This window comes from Falco cherrug, chromosome 9 (genome assembly GCF_023634085.1).
Source record: "Falco cherrug isolate bFalChe1 chromosome 9, bFalChe1.pri, whole genome shotgun sequence".
Classification (NCBI taxonomy): Eukaryota; Metazoa; Chordata; class Aves; order Falconiformes; family Falconidae; genus Falco; species Falco cherrug.
The window spans coordinates 26,011,351-26,036,949 of NC_073705.1; the positions used below are offsets into that span (position 1 = coordinate 26,011,351).

Here is a 25,599-nt window from a genome sequence, read left to right on the forward strand (position 1 = left end):
CAGTGGGAAGAGCAAAATGTGGATGCAGGTCCTGGAGCACAGCTGCAAAAATGCACAGAGAGACTCTAAAGCTATTCCTTTATCCCCATGTAATAATGTCTCTGGTCTCAAGAACTCAGTACAACCACCTCGCAGGTCTGACAATACAAGACTAGCAACAAAACAAGAAAAGACACATTTGCAGCCTTGTATTTCCTCATACATTATCTCTCTGAAGATTTGGAGGCTGTACTGCTCAAAATTATTTGAGCAACTAGAGTATGATGAGATGTCAGCACCCCCTGACTTACCATTTCCCTTGCACATCCTCTACAACCAAGTGGAGCCCACAGAGTGGGGTGTTTAGGAAGGGGTTTCTTGGCTCTCTGGTTGACAAACAGTTCTATTTCAGAGGCTTACAAAGACAATAGTATGTAACAACACTCAGAAGCTCGAGCTCAGCTTGAAAACAGTTTTCCTGCCACATGGTCACACCTCAGGCTCCATGCACAGCCCAGCACTGTGTTTTGTATTTGCACAAACTCCAGGCAGCAAAAACTAAACCAAGGTCCACAAAATGCATCCATGTGTGCTGCTGCCTTGGATGGCCACGGGGAGAAAAAAAGGGCACTCTCACTGTGAGAAACCATGCTAAATCAACATCCTCCACCATCTCTTTCATTTATCACCACTCGGATGAAAAATGCTGAGAGGATGCAAGCAGAAGTGACAGGGAAGGTCATTTTTTTCTTGCTGACACAATCCCTGACTGCTGCAAAGGCAGTTTTTTGAAACATGGAGCCTGCAGCCAGTATTGCAGCTGGTGCAGGATCATTGCCCAGTTAAGAATTCAAACTACCTCTGAATCCCGTCAGGAAGGAAACAATGGCTACTTTTTATCTTTGCTGCTGCTTTTGTTTTTTTATTCTCATGGTAGCTCTTGATTTTCATGGGATCTTTCTTCCCTTCTTTTCAGAAGAGGATTGTGTGTTCTTGAAAGCTGAAGGATGGATAGGATCCTGGCAAGATCCCTATCTCTATTTTGAGGGAAGAGCATTGTGCATGGATGCACATTTACTAGGTCGCTCTGCTAATATTTCATTTGACTGGGAGGGAGAGTAAGTGAGAAGGGCAAGGAAAACACAGTATTCTGCATTGTAAGTAGCTGTTCCAAAATGTTTCCATGTAAGACACTATGTAGTTCAAAAGTAAAAATACTAGCAGATGCAAAGAAAGCAAAAAAGAAACACACAGACTGTTTGGGTTACCTGCACCTACCACACACCTCAGCTCACTGTTTCTACCAATTCTATTGCCTTTCCATGAAATAAACAAATTTTGTGGGGTTTTTTTCTATCCATTTCCCAGACATTGGACATTTAATAATGGACATTTAATAATGAAAGGCAGCACTGCAGTTTAGCTGCTCTAGCATCAAAAGATCAAAAACGCTTTGCAATTCAGACTGCCTGCTGTTGATCCTTGCTGCCTAAACCTTCAATAGAGAATAAGAGGTACTCTATTCCTCCATCTCCTGGACCCACTATCTTGGGAGATGGGAGTGGGTATCACTGGATGTGAGCAACATTTGTATTAAGTATTTACAACAAAGTAAAAAATCAGGTCACAGTGATCAGCCTTTCAAACTAGGTGTGGAATCTTCTGGATTGAGCTTTTTGCTAGAGATACCCTTGGCCTAGTTTCTGACCAGTCAAGATGGCATTCACTAGCTCTGACTTTGAAAACAAAATCAAAACTTTTACAACATGTTGAGACTTTCCCAAGATGCCAACTTGGAAACTCATTTTTGCAGGTTGGGATGTCAGACTGAAGGATATTGTCACCGCTCACGTAAAGAGATGGAGGAAACAGATGGAGACTACTTAGCAGGATGTTGTGCAGTAGATAAGGGCTAGGAATGGGAAGTAACAAGGCACATTTATTGTGCAATAATACGTAAAGGGAGAAAAACGCACCCTTTCACTGCAGTCAGATTAGTGGATGTTGCCAATCAGTCTGCTGCAACTTTAATTGTATACTGCCCCAGAAATGCATAAACACTTCTGTGTGGTACCAGGCAAGCAATGCATGGGACTAATTCATCCAAGCAACAAAAGGTCCATGTCTATATGGGCAGATAGGAGCATAAATTGATCCATACAATTCCTGCTCAACTGATCTGGATCTTCTCACATACCACCATTGCTAATGTATACATACCTTTCCAACATGGGCCAACAGTTAACAGGCTACTTTCTCCATCTGATATGGCATCATGTTTCCTAGGTATCAATAATGGCAGTTACCTTCAGACAGTCAAGGGGATTCTGTGTATTCATCTGTTATTTACTGAAGTCAAGCCTAAAACTAGCTCCATCAGGCATTAACTCTGTGCACGTAACAGCCACTGTGCACGCAAGCTGCATACACCCCAGGCTGACAACATGTCATAAACTACCCTAGTTAACAACAGATACAAATGTTGAACTGTTGGTGGAAAGAATGTATTTATTAAACACATAAATACAGTATCATCCTCCGTGGCTGAACAGGGGGAGATGCTGCTGGATGGAGTAGGATGTGATGAGGTCTCTGAAGAGTTATGGACAAAACCTCCTTGCACAGCATATTTCAAATGAAGCTTGGAAAAAAAAGCTGGGCAGGAAGATACTGTAAGAAAGTGTCTTAGCCAGGTCCCTGGAGCTTTCTGCGTCTTTTCCAGTGCTAATTTCTGTGAAGCTACAATTCTGGACATCATCAGAATAATTGTTGTGAGACTTAGCTTGCAAGGTAAGGCAAAAAAAACGCCAAGTGTTTATTCTCAGCTAATTTCTTTTCAGCAAAGCCAGTCCTTGTTAAAAAGGTCCCAATTAATTTTAAGGAGGTATTCTACCTAGTATCAAAGGAAACAAAACTTAACGTGTTCACAGCATCTGCAGGTGTTTCCATATGTGCGTACATGCATCTACCTTCCTGCATCTCATCCCAGTACCTGCTGGATGTCTAAACCTGTAAATTACCTGTAAATTCAGTGGATTACAGGTCCCAGAACTATGAAGGTGCTACACACAATCATTTTATGGATACAGCAGGCCTGGAAGAGGAAAGAGGTCCAAATCAATCCTTTCCTTGAGGGAAAAGCTGACATTTAGGCTCAACCATGTCACAAATCACTAGAGAATCCACACAGAACAGCAGGCTCTGCTGCACACAGAAACATTTTTTTTCTCTTCACAGTACATAAAAGAAGGTGACTCTTTATGTCACAGAAACTAACAGCAATGGGAAAGAAATTCCACTGAATCTGAAAATACTTTTAAAGTATATTTATCAACAGAACAAAGCTGCTGTTGATTCATGTATTTTCCTTCTCCTGTATGCTAACACCAAAACCTAAGAAAGTACAAATAATTCTGTGTCTGGTTCTCATCCAGTTAATAGGTCTTAGTCCTTTAAAATCCTCTGGCATTTCATCCCCAACCTATACTATAAACCTCAATAAACCAATCCAAATTTTTGTGAAACAAACTCAAAAAAGTGTGTGGGTGAAGATCCTTACAGGCAGCCCTGTCAAGGTTCAAAAGGGCCAGTAGCACAGGCAGGGCATGTGCTGGAGGTGGCATCTTAATTTCCCAGTGGTGCCTGAAATAACTTCTCATGGGGACTGAGACTCATGCAGGGAGCAGATCTGTCAGCTGCGTCAAGCCAGCACTCGTAGCGGGTGTGCTCCCAGGTGCAAGCACATTCCTGCTGCTTGCTTATGAACTAAATAAGCCACTCCTATGCAGCTTGCTGCTCCTGACTCATCAGGGTACAGCTGATCCAGGCTATATAAAAGCAGCCCTTGAGGCCTTATGCTAATTGAGTAAGAAGCCTTTTTTTTTTGCCAAGTCTTAGTAGCACCAGCATCAGGATATGGTGGATTTAATGACGCATCAGCTCATCAAGTTAAGATGTTACTGTCTTGAAGATGTCTCAAAGATGTCTCAAAGCTTCAGGGCACAACAGACCATGAGCTCCCTGTCCCACACCCACACAACACAGACAGTGATGCTTTGAGGAATGCATTTCTGGAGAGGAGAATGGGGATTTACCTGAGATTAGAGCTCTGAAAGCTTTGTGGTGGACAAGTTTGAAACATATTGCAACAGAAGGGTTTGATTCTATTTTGCTTTCTGAAGGAAGGGACACTTTTTGCAGGACACCTTTAGTTTTACTTTAATATGCTAAATTTCAAATCCTTTGAGAAAACAATACAAGTGTATTTTTGGAAACACTAAAAAATGACATGGTTTTAGCTTTGTCTCCTTTCTCATCCTTTTCTTCCTCCACCATCCCTCTTTTTTTGGAATAGGAAAAGAAAAATCAGAAAAGAATAGGAAGAAGTGGAAATCCAAAATGCAGAAATTATTGTGTACTAAAGTAATTTTGGTGATCAAAATCTAAGCCAAATTATTGGGGGAGGGGGCAATCCACTCCAGAAGAATAGTTCATCATACTTAACCAACTTTGTTTCCCAGAGGAAAATTTATGAGTAGAAGAGTTTGCAGGGGGTGGGTGGGTGGTTGTTGATGTGGTATGGATGGTGATTTTTTCAGCTTTTTGGAAAAAATAAATAAATCCAGGAAATGGCATTTTCTAGCCAGCTATGCCTTGCACAGATCTGTAAAACACAAGCACAGTTTTTGTTTCTCTTCCAAGACTAATCACTGACATAACGAGTGATTTCATCTCTTACCCTGCATTTGATTTAAAATTAGTTAAGTGCCTACTACATTATGAAGCCCAGTTAATTGATGTTTGCCCAGTGCTTGGCTACCCTCCTTTGAGAGTCATGTAGATGGGGAATTGCTATAGATTATTACTTTGGTTTTTTCAGGAAAAATAAATCAGCCTTGTTTCTGACCACTTTAGAAAAGCAAAGTAGATGCTCAAAGTAAGCCATCAGCACAGCCTGCAGCCAAGGACTTCACTGCAGTTACTGGTTCCCTCCCTGAATGGAATGCTTAGAAGATTCATAATATTCCTCTGAGTTTGTCTCCTACCAAAAGTATCTGAAATGTGACCCGTTCAAGCAATGTTTTACACCAAAGTAAGGACTGTCAGCTCACTGTGTGTTTAATTGCCCTCATTTGTATGAACGTTTTCTCACTGCAAATATGACATGCTTGGAACGCTAAGGCTCAGTGATTCAGCTATCAACAGAGTCGCAGGCAGAGTACAATGCCTCTGAAAAGCTTCAGTGTGAGAGTCATCATGTAATACATGAATGCAGCCATAGATGAATAAAAATAAAATTTAAATTGTCCAAAGAGAAGATGCCAGTATGAAACTTGGCACAGACAAAATGTATAAGATATGCTGATGAGCCCCATATGCCCATGGGCATTGTACATTGTATTAATTAAGGAAGGATGAGTCTCCACATTCCCTGTTGCAGGGTATTGTGAAGAATCACCCTGGGATAACATCTAACATTCTGGAAATAAATTTGTGGTTCAGTTTATGCATTTTGGAGAAAGACAATGTGAAAAAGTAGATTTCTGTCATAAACCTTATGTGACAGTTGTTTCTCTGCATTTCAGATGCTAACAGCCTGAAGAGAACAAATGGTTTATTTCATTTTTTGACTTTTAACCACCAGCCACCAAAGGAAGAATGAGAAAAGAAGAAGGGGAAGGAGAAAGACAGAGAAGAATAAACTACCCTGTTCTGGACCAGCAAGCATAAATGCATCAACATGCCTGTTTGCCCCCCAAAAAAATCACACTCAATTAGCTACTGAGAGTGAGATGCTCATTTGTCCCAACATCCAAAAGAGGAAAAGACAAAGAAGCAGGAAACAAAAAGGATTCTGGCAGCAGACAGATACGCAGACAGGCTCTGTCTGCAGAAACAGCAAGCCTGTGCGGCTACAATTGGTAAAAGCAATGGTGACAGGAGGTCTGCAGATCACTGTGTCTCATGACAAGACAGGCTTGTATTCAAACCAGAAGCATCCTCACAGACCGAATAGAGAAGAGATGAATAAAATAGCCACCACAGCCACCTGCAGCTCTCTCTGTCAGTGGAAGAGTGGCACTGTAGAAGGAGAGACCAGAGAAATCACGGAGCTTTTGTGGGTTCCTTTGCTTCAAGTTAGATGAATGCACAAACAATAAGGAGACAAGGCTTCCCAGGGGGCTGAGCACTAGACACACTCCCAGCTCTTCACAACAGCAGAGTCCCCAAGCATTCCCATTCCCAAAGCGCTATCCTTTTCAAGTAAGAAAGCTCAGTGCAGAATGCTGCGATGAGAGTTTGTGCTACCCACATGTCAGGAAGTAAAGATATATGGCCAAGTTGTAAGTAAATCAAGAGCTTCTCTTTGCTGGGTCCTTAATCTGTTGTTATAGAAGAGCAATAAAAGGAAAGAATAGTACAAGGCCAAATGAAAAGTAATACTCTGCTATTTTGTAGCCTCAAGGCAAATTCCGAAGTGTCAACGCACTGTTCAAATCTACTGATTTGTAGAAAGGAAAAAAAAAAAGAAAAAAAAAAAGAATTCTGGAGAAACTACAGCAGATCCAAAAAGGGCTTTAGAGAGTCACAATTGCAGATTGCCCCTGAATTCAATACTATAATGGAATGTGTCTCCTTCCTTCAAAGATTTTCAATGAAAACCTGAAAATGAAAAATATTGTGAGCAAAACCTAAGAAAATTTCTGCACCATTTGGCCAAAAAACTGGCAGTGTTTTTTTTTGTTTGGTTTTCTTTTTTCTTTTTTTTTTCCTCAATAAAAAGCAGGATTTTATCCTGTGGGAGAAAACCCAGATCTACTGAAATCATCTCTGAAGTCTACAGGCATTATTTATTATTTCCCAAGTCCTTGCTGGCAGCCATAGGCCAGTGTGTTTCTTCCTCAAACGCAGCTGCAGAACCTCTAATATTTCACTAAACATGGAAATGTGTCTACATCCCATTTTTATTGCCTTCTGCCCAGTGGAGGACAATTATCTGTGAGATAATTACAGAGCTGTGATAACCACTGCTATCTCCTATTCCAATTAGCTCACTACAAATACGCAAGTGAAACAGCCTCACTCACTGGCTTCTCGTCCTCGTTCTGTATATGATCAGCAAGAGACAAGTTACTGAATCAACATTATTTAAAAGAACCTGTAGTGCAGCTAATAAGATACTCCTTCCTCCTCTTACGTTCTGATGTAACTTCATGCTCACTATGCCTAACAATAGCAGAATTAAACTCATCTCATTCTACAGAGGAGGCTCAGGGGAATGCCAGGGAACAAAAGGATGGGAGTTTCAATTTCTTCTCTTGCTGAGAATGAATTCTGCCTCATATAACTGCTGATGAATTGTCGTTTTAAGAGAGTTTGTTAATTTCCAACAGGCTGAAGGCGTAAAGAGGGACCTCCTTATCTTTAACGGATGTTATTGAGTGACACAAATGGCCCATGTTTAAATGAATGCAGAAACATCTTGTCTGTTTTGCCATGATAAGACTGTTCTTTCTGCACAGCATGGGTTCAGCTCCTTCTGTTAAATAAAACAACTGTTTTTGTTCAACAAAATGGCAGGCAAACTTCCAAAGGTTCAGAGGCTGAATTCAGTTCAGAGAAACGAACTGGAATTTACCTGGATACTTCCTGATGCTTCTTGAGAAAATCCACCTGAAGAGCTTTGAGGTTTGACTGAAAATCCAGTTTCAAGCAAAAACCGTCCCTAATATTATTGATGTACTTACTGAGGATAAATTCTCCATTAGATTGCCACTTTCTCCAATGCAAGAATGCTTGCAACCCTGGCTGCTGTAAAGAAACATGAGCTGTAAAAACTCCCAGAAAGGTGTGTCTCTTGAAGTCCAAGTGGGCCATCTAGGATGAGGTCTCTGGGGAAGAAGGGAGGCTGGATCCAGGAAAGATGCTCACTCCCTGATGTCAGAAGGTGTTTTGCCACTGAATGAAATGGCTGGGAAATTATGCCCAGTAGCAGAGTATGTGAAAAGGTCATTCCTAAACTTCTCAAAACAGTGGTGATTTTTAAAACAACTCCTAAATGTTTCTCTTCCAGTCATCTGAAGGCAAGAGGGGCTCTCTCCCACACAGAAAATTCACCCATTGGCCCAGAAACAGAAAGATTAGTGCAGTACAGAACAAAAGCCAAAACCCAAGCCAAAGTCCCCACAAAAAAGCAGAACATTCCTTGCTAGCCAGAAAGTGCAAAATATGATACTACTGTCAGCCTGGCAGCTTAGCTTTTGATTAGTTTTGCCAAGCTATGACAGTATGGGAGATCCCCATATGCCTCAGAGAGATGCATTATTCAATATATTAATTAGAGGGCTGGCTTTCATCACTGTTTCCTACAAAGTATCACAAAGAATTACTTTGGGACTTTTACTGACAGGCTGAAATTAATTTGTGTTTGAGTTTATGTACATCAGGGAGAGACAGAATGAAGTCAGCCCAGGCATGCTGCATGAGCCTGCAGTACAGCACCGAAGCTTCCATCACTGGCCTGTGGAATACAGTGACGAAGTTTGCACATCTTATCTGGTACCCTGTTGCATAGGAAAGAAACAGTTCCTTCCACCATGTGCTGTCCAGACAGACATGGCACTGGGATCCAGCCCAGGGATCAATTTTAACTGGGAGAAATATTGGTTAACAAATCCCTCCTCAGATCTTTCTTACTAGTGATTTATGTGGTCTGTTCCAGCCTCAGACACTTAGTCACAAGAGACTGGGGGGATTACCAAGAGATCAAAGTTTAGCAATGGAGGAAATAAGAGAAAAAAGTAGCCCCTGGGACATAAAGAAAACTGGCAGATGAGAGACCAAAGCAAAAGGCTTTTTGACAGCTGAAGACCCTAACTGCAGTACAGTATGTGGCATTTAGTGGTAAGCTTTAAATTTAAAACCACTGACTTTTTCAGCCCTTACTTTTCCAGTCTTAAAAAAGAAAATAAAAAATCACTGCCAGCCACAGTACATTACAGTCATAAATATGGCTAACATCACAAATTGTACTAAAATCACAACAAATCACAACTTCTAAAAGCCAGATAGTATTTATGTAAGGACATCCACAGTTACATTAGTGGAGACAGGGTAATCCTTCCTTCTGCAAGCTACGCTGTTTCTCAAGCAAAAGGAGGTTAGAAAGAAAAGTTCCTCAAAGGCAACTTATTCTAAAATTGCTCTTCCAGAGGGTATACACCACCCGTTGAAAGAACTAATTCTGACTATGATTGCAGCCAGAATTTCAGAGGCGGTACATGTATTGAGAGCTTGCTATCATGTGGCTCTTTTCGTGTGGTTCATTTATTATGTAGTTCATGGGTTTTAAAGTAGAATTTAAAGTATTTTAAATTATTTCCCTTCATAAGCACACACCATCTTCATAGCCAGTATCTTTTACATTTCTCTTGCTAAAAGAGCTTTGAGATGAGGGACCCTGATAGCATGGCATCCACAGGACTTTTACAAAGTCAAACATTTATTTTCCTAGGAAAGCAAGCAGTAAGGAGAGAAGCATCACCCAACAGCAAAGTCAGGCATTGAACATCTTTTAGGGGTTCTTTCAATGCATCAGCTACTATTTAGAGCTTCCATTCATAGTATAAGATACTAGTATCAAATTTCCTTTGTAAGATAAAATCATTAATCAGCATAAAATGTAAATATACACAAGAAACTTGCTTTTAGTCCAAGGTAAACTAGAAAATATTCTGTAATACTCCTACAGTAGCACACTAGGTGTCTTTTCCCAACCATCTACAAAGGTGCTTTCCCAGATCTAACTGTTTGTGTCAGTTTTCCATAAATTAATTTTACAAAAGCATGGACTGTGCTCAGAAATGGGAATGGCAGCCTGAACATTACACTAACCATAGGCACAAACAGAACAGGTGGGGTCTGTGCAGCCTCTATAGAACAGTCCTACAGGGTTTCCCAGAGACAAAGTGATTTTTTTTCCTGTTCTTAGGGTCATTTAGGAGATTATCCTCTTAGATATCCATGAAATCTATCACAAAGTCCCTGGAAGAACACTTAGCAATCTGTAGCTGAAAAACAGGATAGAATTAAGATTAGGAAAAATAGGCTCATGGAGAAAAAAAAAATATATAAAGCTTACAAAGTTTTCTCAAACTTTGTTGATCACTCTTGTAAGCTACTGATCACAGTTATGAAGAAGTACATTATAAGCATGCTGAACATTTAACTTGGATATTAGGGACCAATATCTGCTTTGCATCGCAAAAGATCAAGATGGAAATAGGAGTCAGGTTCCTTCTATGTTGGCTTCATCCAAACATTTTGTTTCAGACTGTACCCTCTCCCTACTTTAATTTTAAAGCTCATATATTGCAAAATGAGATTTTATTCAAATTTTTAAATCACTTTAAAAGCCTACAAAATATTTCAAACATTTCAGGATGCTCCTTTGTTTCATTTTTAGAAAGAAACATTTTGATAGCATTAACATGGATTCTAAAATATTTTTGTTGACTTGAAATTCAAAAAAAAACCCCAACAACCTACAGTATTTCAACCAATAAAAAATATCTTACTCTATATCTAGGTTCCATTTCTATCTCTGTCACTGAGTTACTGTGTAATCACAAGCTAGTCAGTTACGAGCTAATGTTTGGAAACATTAAATATCTATAGCGCCAACTGCATTAATTGTAACACACAAAATGAAAAATAAAATCCCTAACCTCACAGTTCCCCCACTTGCCCATCTTTTAAGTGAAAATGAAAATAAAATTGGTCTTGTTATCACCATGGTGTTGTGATGTTTAATTAACTAATGTGACTTTGCAAGGAAATCTTTCAATATACGCCAAGAGCTTTTAAGAAGGTCTCATCTCTCCTGAATTCTTATTACAGAGCTTGAGGCTAAAGTCTGAAAATTTTGTCCTCAGACTAGTACAGTTCATGGCTACGGTGGCTTGAGTAACACATTCCAGATTTATGTTAGCATTACCCTCTGGGAGATAAAAACTCTCCCAGGCTTTCCCACCCACGGGGATGGGGATGGGAAGCAAGTCGCTTAATGCAGGTAAATGAGTCATAAGCCTCCAGTAATAGGTCCCTGTTCAGTTCTTCCTGTGCTGTCTACATGAATAGCCACTGGGTATATGCCTCGATGACACTATAGATGGTGTTATCCATGGCTGCTAAACTGGAATTATTCCTTCTACCCAAAGTCCATGTACGGTATGGTTTTAATTCTGAAAAACTCTAATGCAGGATTACTTAATAGTCAATTTGACATTTACAAGACTATGTTTTCTTAACACTAAACTTGGCTGTAAAATATCAGGCGATGTTTCCCCAGCACTATGCAATGACACCATCTGGTACTTAATGATTAGTGGGATTTACAGGAGAGACAGGCACATATTTGACTAACCATTTCATTGCTGGCAAACTAGTCAAGTAAAGGTAACCTTAGCCATATCCAAAGGTCACTTCTGGAACTGCTGGTGAAACAGTCTGTGTGGACTCAAATTGGCATTGGAATTGGGAAATATCAGCGCTGTCACAAGAGACGAGGAAATAAAAACAGACACAAACCCAACTGCAGATCCAAACCCAGATCATAACCTTTTGAAACACTGAGGTAAATCCCTTATCTTCTGCTACACTACCCTCACATCCAAAACAGCCTCGGCTGTAGTCTTCATTAAATTCAAGCTGCAAATAAATAGAAATAAAATGCCTAAATTTTATCACTGTTCTCATCCAAAATCATGGCCAAAAGGATTGAAACCCTTGCTCTCAAGAGACAATTTGCTGACTCATGCCTCAAACAACTGTGACAGAAACCCCGTAACTCCAAAGCATAGCCTAAGTGGATGCATAGCCTCTTCCCCTCTCCCAGTTTTTATTCCCTGGCGTTCAAAATATTTGTGGCTGGCATTCATGGATACCAAAACAACCAGAAATCTGGTTGGTTATCCCAGAAAGAGAAAAAATAAAATTCTGCAGAGGCTCAGTGAGGCAATCAGCAGTATATTTGAGAACTTCTCGCTACATCACTTTTTTTAAATTTTTTTTTCTTCTTTTTCCCAGATACAAACACTGCTCCTTGAAGCCAAGCTAGAGGATTGGATGTCCTATTTACCTCCTCCTCCTCCTCCTGTCCCTCCCCATCCTGCCTTGTTGGTGTTTTCTGCCCAGCTTTCATCACTAGTGTGCATTTCACTGCCTTTTACTGACCAGGCTCATCCTGGGCACTGACTTCTGTGCTCCAAGTATCTTCGTGGCCATCAGAAATGCTGTGTAGATTTCTCCCTCTCTTTCACACAGATGGGGTTTCCCCACCTTCCCACTCTGAGGCTTTGACAGAATCACCCAAAGTCCCAGAAAGCATGTTACAAAAAATAAGGAAGAGAGAGAAGGGTAAATGTCTAGATGTACGTTTAAAAAAAACCAACATAATGATGAAATGGTCCCACATCCACCACTTCATATTCCCCAGTGATGACAGAAGGCAGGAAACATGAATGAGTCCTCCAGCAAACAGCATCAGGCAGGGCCTTGCAAGAGAGATCTATGGTGGATGATATTCACCGTCATTTAGCTGATTTGCCAGAAAATGTAAGTCACCCTGTAGAACCCCAGGTTTTAAAGAATTAAGCCATAAGATTATGAAAGGACTTCATACACTTCTGAAGTCTTTTTTAACTCTCTAGCACCCTTTGGTGCTCTTAATCCACCGCTGTAGCATCTGACATCATGATATTTGAGTACTTCACCCACTACACCCAACAACAAAAATAAATGCTCTCCTATTGCAGTCTTACCTACAGGGTAACAAGGCAAAGTCAGTTTGAGTCACCCAAAATGACATGGAAAAGCTGTGGTCCAGCAAGGTGCTGAACAAGGCTTGGTGAACGCTCCATTAATCAAACTGTCCTGCCCACCTGCTTAGTCCTGCTGTCCCACCACAGGAAAAGCAGAGGCAGTAAAACAACCTAAGAACAACTCAAGTCCTCATCTGAACAGAGACAGTATTTAGTCAGCACAGAACACACCATGTGTTTTCCAGATGAGAAAACTTCCCCAACATTTCTACAGTACAAAATATGGACTGTAATTTTTATATCCCTCCACATGACATCACAGGTGTCTAAGCTACAGTGAGAAAAAATGAACAGGGCCCAGAGGGAGCTGCAGAAATGTGTTTTAAAAGAAAAGAACATTGAGTAGGTCTTTAACTAACTTTGCACCCATGCTGGTTCCAGTTAGTGTGAGTAATTTCAGAGTGATGAGTGATCAGGGAATTTCTGTATCACATTAGCGTAAGCTCCTATTTCCAGTCTTACAGGATCCTAAGTTATTAAAATCTCTGAGGCCAAGGCATGTGGGAGCCAAATTTGGATGCCTGTACTCACATCAAGTAACACATTCTGTTCAAGCTCTGCTGCTGCCATCAGTGGGTGTAGCTAACAAATGAATCACTACTACAGAAGCAGAGATATCAAATCCTAGCTTTTATAACTATGAGTGGCCCAGAGGTGAATCTCAGCTCATGCACAAACTTTGAGCTGGCTGCAGGAACTGAGGAGAGATGTCCCATAAACTGCACAATATGAGACATCCATAGAGGATGAGAACACACCTACAACCCAGTGATTAGCAGCACCATCTGGGACTAAGGAAAGAAGGTGAAGACAAGAGCCAGGATACAAAGCCACAGACCAGGACTGGAGATTAGACTTCATTTTTGACCAGTGGGGAGCCATCCCAGATGCTGCCTACTAAAGCTACAGCAAAATGCACAGAGTGACTTGTGTATCCCTGACTAACAGATAGGTCTTACTTTGCTGAGTGAAAATTCACATCCCAACCTCATGAGTTCTGACGCAAGCACTATTTTCTCTTGGTCTTAAAGTCTCTATATCTGAGTGCTCTCAGGGAAGGTATAATCATTTGGAAAGATCTCAGAGAGAAAAATAAGACCTCTCCCTGTCAAGCTGACTGATCCCATGAACCAGGTGAAGATTATCGTCTTCACAAGTCCACTCATGGCAGCCTGAGAGATGAAAGTCATGCTTTGAAGGCAAAAAGATGCAACAAAGTCTACCTCAGATAAAGTCAGCTGCATTCAAATCAGATGAAGGACTGTCACATTTGATGAACGATGCTTACCTGACCCCTACTAATAAACAATGCAGAGCAGCACAAATGAGCAGCTTACCACCGATTTTGGCACCTACTTATCATTATTATTCCACCATTCCTGGAAGTTTTAATTACCAGGTTCAATAATGTAGTATTTGACAGGCTGATGAACTCTACACAGTAGCGGATCAAACCCCTTTGAAACTTATAGCTATACCCACTTTCTCCCTCTTTCATAGTCTAATAAAAAGAAATCACCAAAATACCAAGGTTAAAGCACTCTCCTTGCATTTCTTTTTCTGTATACATCTTACAAGCCAGAGCTTGTAAGCCATCACAGTTTGCAGCTTTAAAAAGAAAGGAAGGAAAAAAGAAAGGTATCAGATAGCTAAGGAGAGTTATTACATTGCAAAATTTCAACACCTCTGACCCCTGCACTACAAATTGGTTCAAATCTCTCTCACTCTGGGAAAAGCATAATTCACTCTCTTGGAAAGTTTACTGCCAATGGGATCCTACTGTTTCTGAGTGGAATAAAGATTTCTAGGTCTATGCCATACCAGTTTTAACTACAGAAGATTCCTACGTTTTCTAGGAGAAAGAGACACTTGAAACAGAGGCATTATAGAATGCAGTGTTAAAAACCACCATTCAAACTACGCAGCCAAAAGATTGTATGAAAAATGAGGTAGATTGTGGAAAACAATATACAAGTTTGAGTTACAAGTAGACAAACAGCAATTTCCATTAACCATCTTCATATGATAGTAGAAAATAAACCATAATAATATGGCCTCTCCTTTAGAAAGAGATTCTGCTTTGTTCCCAAGTTAGCTCAGCCCTTCCACTTTTTTCTCCAAGAAAGCCTCTCCCCTAAGCTCAGTTGTAGTTGTGCTACTTGAAGGCTAGCGTACAATCATCCCATAGGACCAGCTATTCTACTCCACAGAAGGATATACCTAGAGAGGTTCTACACTCACCTTTGAGATGTACACCTACCATGAATAGTGAAATCAAAGGATTTTGGATAGTTAAGTCAATCAGCCACCTGCCACCACAACCAGGAGATCATAACCACCTTTTCTTCAGTATGGAAATGTGAAACAGTAACACGGTCAGACAAGGTTCTAGACCTTCAATATATTTTGCAGGTCTGTTTGAATTAGGAGCCTTACAACTTCCTTTCCTCAATGTTCAAAAACCTTACACTGTCCAAAATCCACAGGCACACTAAAGGAAATCTCCAGACCTGGTGCCATAAAGCTATATTTTAAATGTGGGAGTCTAAGGCTGTTCAGAGATATTTGCAGAACATACATAACCTGAAAATCCCATGAGGTGTCCATCTCCACAGCAAGGTGTGGAAATATTTCAAATCCAGTCTATAGATATTTTGGGCCTGGATTCCAGGTACTTTTAATTATGTGCAATAATTCCTATGAAAATTTGACTCTAAGATATATACATCATATTTTGCAATTTGGAGTCAATTCTTACATCATCCAAGCCACTTTTTAATTTTAACCGTTCAGAATAAGAGTCTCTGGTTCCTTAATATCACAATCTGTTTTGACCTTAAGGACCAGGCACTTCTTTTAACTATTCACAGATTCTGTAAATCAGCAATTCTACGCATTCACACACATACCATCGCCTGGCATGTAATAAGTACAGTGTTAAGAATTTGATTAAAGCCCCAGATCCTAGATTCAACTAAAGAAAGATGTTGCTGGGTTTTCTTTTTTTCTCAAAAGTCAATTCTTGGGTCTTCACATGGTGGAGAAAAGTTTGTAGAAGTGGCATCTGAAATGGAGGAGCCTGGAGATAGGAACTAAATTTGTTTAATCATCTGCTTTTAAGACACTCTCCCAGTTTTGGAGGCTGACGCTCGGGAAATGGAAAGGAAGATAGTACAAAGCAGATTTTTAGCAAACTGTTTGCACATCCTGGGCTCTCACCAGTCGGCAGAAAGGAACTGGCTCCTCAGAGAGTGATTCAAGGCAGAGTCTGAGTCATCCTTTCTCCCAACGGTTGCATAAGGAAACTGGTCAGAGTGGCTGGCTCTGCACAAAGACTGTGTTCTAGGCTAAAGTAGTTCACATAAGGGTTGAAAAATAGGAGGTCTAATGATCATAGCTTTGTCGCTGAAGCACTGGGCAGTTTTTCTCTGTAACTGTAAGTAGGTACATAACAAAGACGCAGAAGTTTTGCAATTATCAAAAGACTTGTACTCATCTGCACAAGACACTATTGTTATCAGGCAGACGTGGAGACTATAGCACTGCAAAATATGTGCTATGAACTACATATACAACATTGACAATGACCAAGAACAAGGGTATACTTAATGTTCAGGTAAAGCAACCAACACCTCCAAGTTAGATGCCATTCTCCCCTCCATGACCTGCCCAAAGCAGGGCAAGCCTGAGGGCATAACTCACCAGTAAAATCTGTTTGGAGTGACCCGCTCATGCATGAGCTGCCATTTTCTTCCAAAGTCCATGGAGCTGTACAGCTGAAAGACAGAGAGAGAGAAGTATAAACTCTGAGGAAGAAGAGGAAGTACTGCCAGCTATTGAAATCAGCTCAGATTACAGAACAGGCATGTATTGTCATGCACAATTATTGATCAGCCTCGCTGCCAGGGAAGGGTAGTTAAGCAATCTCCTCCCCTCACATTTAAACCAAACTGAGCTCCTGAGCCTCAAAAACAGGTTGGCTCTTCCAGAAACTTTTCAAACATTTTTTGTGCTTCCTGATTTCAGCTGTCAACACTTTCACTTCAGCTGCCATATGACAAATCTGGCAGCCCCCTTTGCTTTTTCAGCCCAACAAGAAGCAGGTAATTGATATGTAAATTCCCAACATTAAATAGAATGAGAGGCAAATTAGATTAGTTAACAGTGACCATGATGTGGTAGGTAGTGACTCTGTACTCAAGGTCCTGCTGTGATTCATTTTTATGGTGTGGTTTACATCTCTCTTCTGTGTGGGAAAGAATAGGAAATTGTTCCTAATTTACAACTTCTACATTCAGAACAAGGTCTAAATTTTGAGATAAGTTAGAAATCAATCTGTTCATTAGTTAAACATTAAAGATAGTGAAGTGGCTCTTCTTGAAAGACAAACTTTCAATATAATGATCGTTTTGAGTCTTTCTGGCTAACAAATGGCTCAGCTGTAGCATGACCAAATTTCCATGCAAGTCCACACTAAGTCTCAGACATAGGTTTGCTTCATACCACAAACACCATTCTCTATAGAATTAATTTATTACCCTCAATCCACTTACTCGTAATCAAAGCATGTGTAAGCTTTTCTCCAACTCTGAGCAAGTATGGTTCTTCAGGAAAAAAAAAACAAACAAAAAACTACAACTTTGAGAAATAACTATGCTGCTTACAACTAGATCACAGAGAAATAAATAGCAGGCAGTGTTTTGAACAGGATTTCAAATAAATTTCATCTCAAATAAATTCTTGTTCAATAAAACAAGGGTTGGTTGCAGGCTAAGGAGGTAGATAACAGAGCTGAAAAACTTAAATGTTTGTAATATCCAAGTTTAGGTCCTAAATGGGAAAATTATATCATTTGAGTAAAGGTTCTGCATTTGATTTGATTTTGAGTAACTGGATTTACAAATCAGAGGTCCATGTTCAGATTAGAAAAGTTCACAACCTAGTGATGTGTACTATGTATGGCACAGCTATGATGGATGGCTAAGTGTGACTGGGAAGATAATATGTGCTCACATTGAATATTAAAGTTTCTTGAATGGGCAGTATCTTTGACCGCACAGAGATCCAGCAGCCACATCAGAGCTGGACCATGGAATAATTTACAAAGGTGACTGGAAAGGGCTGTTTGAGCAGTGTCCAAAGCCTGAGGCAGCTGATTATTTCTTACTGTTTGTACTCAACTACACAACCAAACCACTGTACAGCTAACAAAAGGAAACTCAAAAACTGAAATTCAGACCCCATCAAGTATCTAAGGCAACTGGTATGTGTAAAGACAAAAGAATCAGTCCTTTGCATTTATGCCAACGGGAAATCCAGTTTCTGCCAATGACAGCCCAAGCAGCCAGTGAATAAAGCACATCAGTGGAAAAGACATGGAAGCAGGCACCTTCCAGTTTTCATGTCAAAATGGGCTTCAGTTATGCAGACTTCACTCCAACCACCATCACTTCAGGAGTTAAACATGATCTGAATTTTCTGATTTGGCCGTATTTCTTCAGCACTGTCACGAGATAAGGTAAGATACTACATTAAAAGCCCACGTTATCCGGGCTTCCTCTGCTTTTCTGGTCAACCAATCACAGTGAGAGTCTTAAAAAATATGGCAGAGAATCCTCTGCCACAAAAGGAATTCTCTGTAGATACAAAATAAAACATTTATTATTTTTTTTTAATTAAAAGAGCCAGGGGAAGAAAATTCCTTTTCCAAATTCAAGGAAATGCTTATGAAGTCAACATCAACATTAAGATAACTACCCTCTGAAGGAACATCTGTATTTTTAGAAACAATAATTGAAAATCCACACTCCAAGAGTCAAACCTCTACAGTGCTACAACTTTGCCTTGACTTTACCATGGTGCCTGCCAGCAATATTTCTTGAGTCATTTGATATGGTTTTACACATATAAGGACCTCTGCACACAGACTGAGTTCCATCAGTTGCACCACACAACTTGGCTACCCTTTCCATTTCCTGACTGCAGCTATGACTTGCAGATTTAACCAGTGTTGTACAAATCACAGGCTCCAGGCAGTTTAGCCTCAGTTAACTCATGTTCACAAGCAACTGCAAGTAGGACTAGCATCCTTATTGTAGTCTGCAGCAGATTAACCGTTCTCACCATGAAAGGAAAGGATTAGCAAAATATATCCATTTCCTTAGACTCTCTCTTATCTTTTGCCCCTAGCATTTCCTTTTCTTTTGCATCTGCATTAGCTGTAGCTACAGATAGCTTAATGGTATGAAGCACAATCTCTTTCTAACTACTCATCTCTCCAGCAGTGTCTCATTCACGGAGCATCCTTCTCTCTATCAAGTTAAAAACCAGAGACAGCTACTGAGCACCTTTTTCCTCCCTCCTTTATATTAAAGCTCGGGCTGACTGATGATAGAAGGATTAAATTCAACTTGCAACCTTTAGGTGGTTTCAAATAAAGAGATGAGGAGGATATTACTCATTTCAAGAACTTTTATTTATTTATTCATCTACTTATTCTAGGAGTCTACTTTGAATTTTAACCAGATAATTGAGTCTTAAAGCTGTATGACAGAACAAATTCCTGAAAGGTTTTTCTGGCCCAGCTCATTTTTATAATATTTACAGGTGAAAATGTAAATGTTAATGTTGAATTACTAAATAAAACATACAATAAGGAGTTTTCTAGTATGCATTCAAATTGAAAATACATATATATATATACACACACACATAGACACACACACACTCTTTCTGCTCATCTCCCTTCATGGGAGAAGAGACGGTTTTAGAAAAGACAACAAATTTAATGGCAAGTACAACAGATTTCAACAGAGATTAATTTGTCCTAAGGCTGAATACTAAGCGATGAAAAGAAATGAGGTTTGCTTGGTGGCAAGATTTTCCCTTTTTAAAGCTCTACTTTGGCTCTTTAGTGACAAGTAATCTCTGGCATTTCCACCACTAAATGTAATCCAACACATTGGTTCAAGAGGGATGGACTTCAGTGAACTGTAAGGGTGTACCGTGAAGGCATGCCCTTTCTGCAACTTCCTTGTGTTATTTGACCTGCTCTGATGAATGAAAAATTAAGATCTTTATGGGTCTTTATTTTTGTACAGACTGGTCTTGTGCCAGCTGAAAAGTAGCATGCAGAGGACTTGACTAAGGAGCAATTCAGAAGCAGGACCCAAAACAGAAGGACAAAGTCCTGGCTCAAGGCAAGGGTGACAAAATACATTTTTTAACACAAAAAAATCATTCAGAATCCTGCACATACCACAGAGGCACCGTAGCAAACACAGTCACAGCACTCAGCTGATGCCAGCAGCCTCTGCACTGATTCAGGCAGATAGGTTCCAGGAACCTCCTGAAAGTTGAGGTGCTTTTGAGGACAAACACACAATGTTGAAATTACCTATTGAGCCTACCTGAATGACGCTGATGAATTACACCTACCCTCACAGCAGACAGCAGGGATTTTTTCTAGGCATGACCCTAGAATTCCTCCTTGCCTGAAGACTTGTACGAAACACTGCCACAGGGCAGATGGGATTCAGATAGGTGAAGGAGCCAGCATTGCATGTCAGATAAATACACCTTTTAATGAGCTCTCAGGCCTGATGAAGCACCTAAAGTATTACCATGAAAGTATCACCCAGTCACACTAGCAGGATCCAAGAGCAGCTCTTCTTTCAAACCTGGCTTTGAGGTCACCCCAGCTAAGCAGTACAGGTGCAGTCTTTGAGAACGGGTACTGACCACTGGGGTAAATCTGCCTATGCTCAGAAGCCTAGTTAGATCTACCATTAAAACCAGAAAACGCTGTGCCATCAAGAAGGTAAATAGCAAATGTTTTTCCAAACAGCAACACAATACTCCACACGCTCAAGGATTGTAGCACCAGACATATCACATCCACCAACACAGTCTTGTGTTTTACCAAGAGCACACAATCTGTGTGAGGAAAGACCTTGGCAGCCCAAGCGCTGTGCAAGTTTATTTCACCACAGGCCAGAACCTTAAATTACACTTGTATTAGTCAGCACAATCTGAATCACAAGTAACATACATACCACAGGCAGAATGCTTCTTCTTCAAACTCTAAGAACACTTGCAATACTTTATTTAACACTGGCACTGCTTCTGAGGTAAGCAGCAAGCCCCTTAAAGAGCGAGGTTTATCTTTGGTGTCAGATTCTATGCCACAAACACGCACAACATGCCATAAACACAGTCAGAACTACAGGTAGAAAGGAAGGAGTTATACACACATGCATGCACCACAGCATTGCATATGAAACATGTCTCCATGCTGCTGCAATTCTTCAGTAAAAACTCCCAGGGTGACACATCCTGCTGGCTGGCTTGGATGATCCAGTTTGGGGCTGGGGTAATTTGGTTTGGGAGGTTTGTTTATTTTGCCAATGAGAGCTAGCAAAAAAATACAAAAGAGCAATTTTACTGAAGAAGTCAAACTTCTCAGAACTGGAGCAGCATGAAAAACTGGCCTGCTTAAATTCAGCTTATGGAGAGAGAGGAGAAGAATGAGCAATGAAGGAAAAACATGGAAACCACAGGAAGACACAACCCCCTGATGTTAGTCATCCATGCCCAAGCTAGTCACCAAAGCTCATTTAGAGACAGGCAAGAAACAGGCTCGAAACAAGCACTTCTAAAGTACAATTCTTATAGTATGATACATTTCTAAAACTGCTTATTATTCATGCCTTAGAAGCCTCCATTTCTCTCCATAGACACAAATCCACAGTGACTATTGCAGAAGAACATAACCCCACCATAGACAGATGATGTAGCTGAGATGTTAGGCTCCCTGCTCCCAGGTTTACCTGCCTGATCTTCATAGGGGAAGCAGGCAGGAGACTGAAGATTCAGGGCAAGCTGAAGAAGGCCAGCTGGGTACAATTTACCGCAGCAAGCACACTGAAGGTGTCACGTATAAATTGAAAAGCAATAGACAACAGACTAAAGAAATTCAGAGCACTTTGATATTTATAAACTTTTGTGCTCAAACACGGAAGAATTAAGGCATCAGGAGTATACAGAAAAGGCTTACAGCCAAATAAAATCAAATGCCCTTTGTTGCTATGAAATCAGGCCTATTGGCCTGAGTAAACATCTGGTGAGAATCTCAATAGTTCCTTGTCTGCCAGCCCCTGGGGTGCAAATAATGGCGTCAGATAAAGTGAGGAAGAACAGCTGGACTATATGCACTTAAAGGAACAATTAATTTATTACACACAAAATTATACTTCCCTCAGACAATACATCCAGCTGATGATGGAAAGATGTATTCATATCAATCCAGCAGGGTGAGAGTCAGCCTAGAGGTAATTACTGGGCAGCACCTGACACATGGTGACATGATGGAAGAGGAGAGGCAGATTATCCTGGCCTGCCATGTCCCCAGAAGAGCATGATCCCAAGCAGTATCTTGGATTGCTTACGTGAAAAGATGGCTCTGATCCCAGAAAAGCACAAAAGCAAACTAACACCTTCTCAGCCAGAGCTGGTGGGAAAAAACTACAAGATTTGTGGAGGGTTCCTGCCAAAAAATCAAACTGGGACAGAAGAAAAATAAAATTAGGTCAGTGTTTCTGTAGGAAATTGGACTGTGTGCAAGCGGTCTGCAAAGAGTAACTCAGAAAAGCAAGTCTGTTGCAGGGTCTTACATTTTCTCTACAGAGGGAAAATGACCATGACCACTGCAAAAAACTTAGAGCCTCCAAACTGAGAAAAAAGTTGTAAACCACTCAGAAAATTGCAAGGTGTGTCTTTTTCTCTACACTTCTGTGTTACAGATGAAATTAAAAAAGAAGGTGCCACCTTTAACATGTCAGAAAATTCATTCCTAGAACAAAAATGAACTGGAGGAAAAACTCACAATGCTTTTCAGCCTTGAGAATACAAAACAGAGAAGACATGTCTGACAACAGCCAGAGATGACTTGACATGAAAGGAGAGAGACATATGCAACTGTATTAGGTTTGCATGGCAAGTTGTTTTGGGTTTTTTTTTTTGGGGGGGGGTACAGGATTGTATTCTGTGAGAAGCTGCTAGAAGCTTCCCCAATGTCTGATAGAGCCAATACCAGCCAGCTCCAAGATCGACCCACTGCTGACCAAGGCTGAGCCCATCAGTGACAGTGGTAGTGCCTCTGGGACCATGTATTTAAGAAAGGTGAAAAATACATGCACAACTTGAGCCAGAGAAAGGACTGAGAGTATGTGACAGCAACAGCTCTGCAGCCCCCCAGGTCAGTGCAGGAAGGCTGGGCGGGCTCCAGGCACCAGAGAAAGATTCCCTGGCAGCCTGCGGTGGAGCCCACGGTGGAGCAGATCCCTCCCTGCAGCCCATGGAGGCCCACGGTGGAGCAGATCCCCCCCTCAACCCATGGAGGCCCATGGCGGAGCAGATCCCTCCCTCAGCCCATGGAGGCCCACGGTGGAGCAGATCCCCCCCTCAACCCATGGAGGCCCATGGCGGAGCAGATCCCTCCCTCAGCCCATGGCGGAGCAGATCCCCCCCTCAGCCCATGGAGGCCCATGGCGGAGCAGATCCCCCCTCAGCCCATGGAGGCGGCGATCCCCCCTCAGCCCATGGAGGCCCACGGTGGAGCAGATCCGCCCCCTCAGCCCATGGAGGCCCATGGCAGAGCAGATCCCCCCGGCAGCCCGGGGAGAGCCCCACACCTGGGCAGTTCACAAAGAACTGCAGCCTGTGGGAAGGACTTGGAGAACTGTTCATGGAGAACTGTCTCCCGGCCCCGCACCGGGGCAGGGTAGAGTGTGAGGAGCCCCCTGAGGGGGCAGGAGCGGCAGGGACAGCGTGTGAGGGACTGACCCAGCCCCAGCCTCATGGGAGACATGGGGGGGGTGACGTTGGGCAGGGCAAGAAGGGAGGGGTGGGGGGAAGGTGTTTCAGGTTTTGGTTTTATTTCTCATTATCCTATTCTGATTTGATTGGTAATAAAATAAACTATTTTTCTCCTAGTCGAGTCTGTTTTGCCCACGACGGTAACAGCTGAGTGATCTCCCTGTCCTTATCTCCACCCACAGGCCTTTAGTTATATTTTCTCTCCCCTGGCCAGTTGAGGAGGGGGAGTGATAGAGTGGCTTTGGTGGGTACCTGGCATTCAGTCAGTGTCAACCCACCACAGCAACAAATTCAAACTGCAGTTAAAATGTTTCAGGAGATGACAACATCAACATTTTTTCTAAAGCTACACTGAGCAGCTGAGTACTGCAGCAGAAACATTTTGTAAGATCTTGGAACAATACTCTGTGTAAAATAAATGGATGGTCCTTACTTCACCCACTGCAAAGACAGATCTTTTTTCCACACCTAAAATTAAGCATAGGAAGGATTTAATAAGGTTGCCCATATTAGCAACAAAACCAAACAAAAAACAAAACCCAACAAAACAAAACAAACGAACAAAACAAAAACAAAGGAGTCTGCACTGTAGGAGGTAACTGTTCCAGCAAGTAAAAGGATATTAGTAATAATTGCATTTCTCCCTGTTATCTTGTATTCTTTCATTTAATTCTAAAATAACACCTATCCCTCTTCAAGCACTGTAAACTACTACTGACAGTCAGATTCATGATCTCCACTGGAATTTCTGTGCTAAATTCAACAAAACTGCCAAATTATTCCTTCTTTTTTTTTTCTGTTTTATTGTTTCATCATTTGAAAATGGTGTGTTTTTCATTCAGCTCCAGCTGAATCCCCAAGGCACTGTGTACATATAACTCCTCATTCACACAAATAGTAATCAGATCCCCAAATCCCCAAGGAATTCAACTTGGGATAGTAAACTACCAAATAGCCAAGACTGACCCAAAGATTTCCAACCGATGCCCACAACCGACAAGCCATTTCTCTTTATTATTATTTTTTTATTATTATTTCAGAGGTCATAAAATTGTTGCTTTCCTCCTTTTTGTAGCACTAAACTTGCTAAATCCACTAGTGCAGACCCCCTACAACAATCCTGCAACCACCAGCTGCCCTCAGGCACTGGCATGGTGTGCCTTTGGGAGCAGAGCAGACTGCAAAGCCTTGCCAGAACAGAGCAACAGAAGGCAACAGATTCAAGAACTGGATAAAATGACAGAGGGGATAGATTTGGAGTAGCCATAAAGACAGCAGCTAGTACTACAGAAACACACCCTGCTTCTATAGCACATCTTTCATCTTACCTTCCTCACCTATCTTCCATCCCTCCTTTTTTGAGGACAGATAGACACCTCTCTCTCTCACAGCATCAGTGTGATGTTTAAGCTGTGGAGTCTATGCAGCCCCCCTTCTCAGGTTCTTCCTCGAGGCAGGACATGTTACTTGCAGCATAAAAGGGACAGGAATCAGGTCTAACATGATTCAGCTGGGTATCTGAAACTGGGTCAGGAGCAACCCTGGCCATGGAAAGGGCTTTATTAATCACAGTAGAAAATAAGCTGCAATCAAAGAAAGATTCATGGCTTTCCTCTGAACCCTCTGTTCCACCATCCCCTGCATTTTGGGCCTTCTGTCAAGCAGCTACCATCAGGGGACACAGGCTAATGTAATCTTCGAGCTGAGGACCAACTCGAAAACAACTAAATAATCTGTGCTTGTTCCTTTTATCTTCTCCCAGGGAATACCTGTCTTTGCCACCTTGTTTTGCTGGGGCTCCAGAAGAACCAAGATCTGAAGCTTGTAAGTGCTTCTGGACATTTAGAGAAGAGCTTCTTGCTCT

General features: G+C 41.3%; 1 protein-coding gene across 1 annotated transcript in view; it reads right to left on the reverse strand.

The window, feature by feature from the left end:
- The window catches only part of SORCS3 (sortilin related VPS10 domain containing receptor 3), a 304,363-nt gene that overhangs the window by 93,989 nt on the left and 184,775 nt on the right, over positions 1-25,599 (reverse strand). Inside the window, exon 5 of the mRNA XM_055720617.1 lies at positions 16,563-16,636. Coding sequence (XP_055576592.1) covers positions 16,563-16,636 — 74 coding nt within the window. The remainder of the gene's footprint in view (positions 1-16,562; positions 16,637-25,599) is intronic.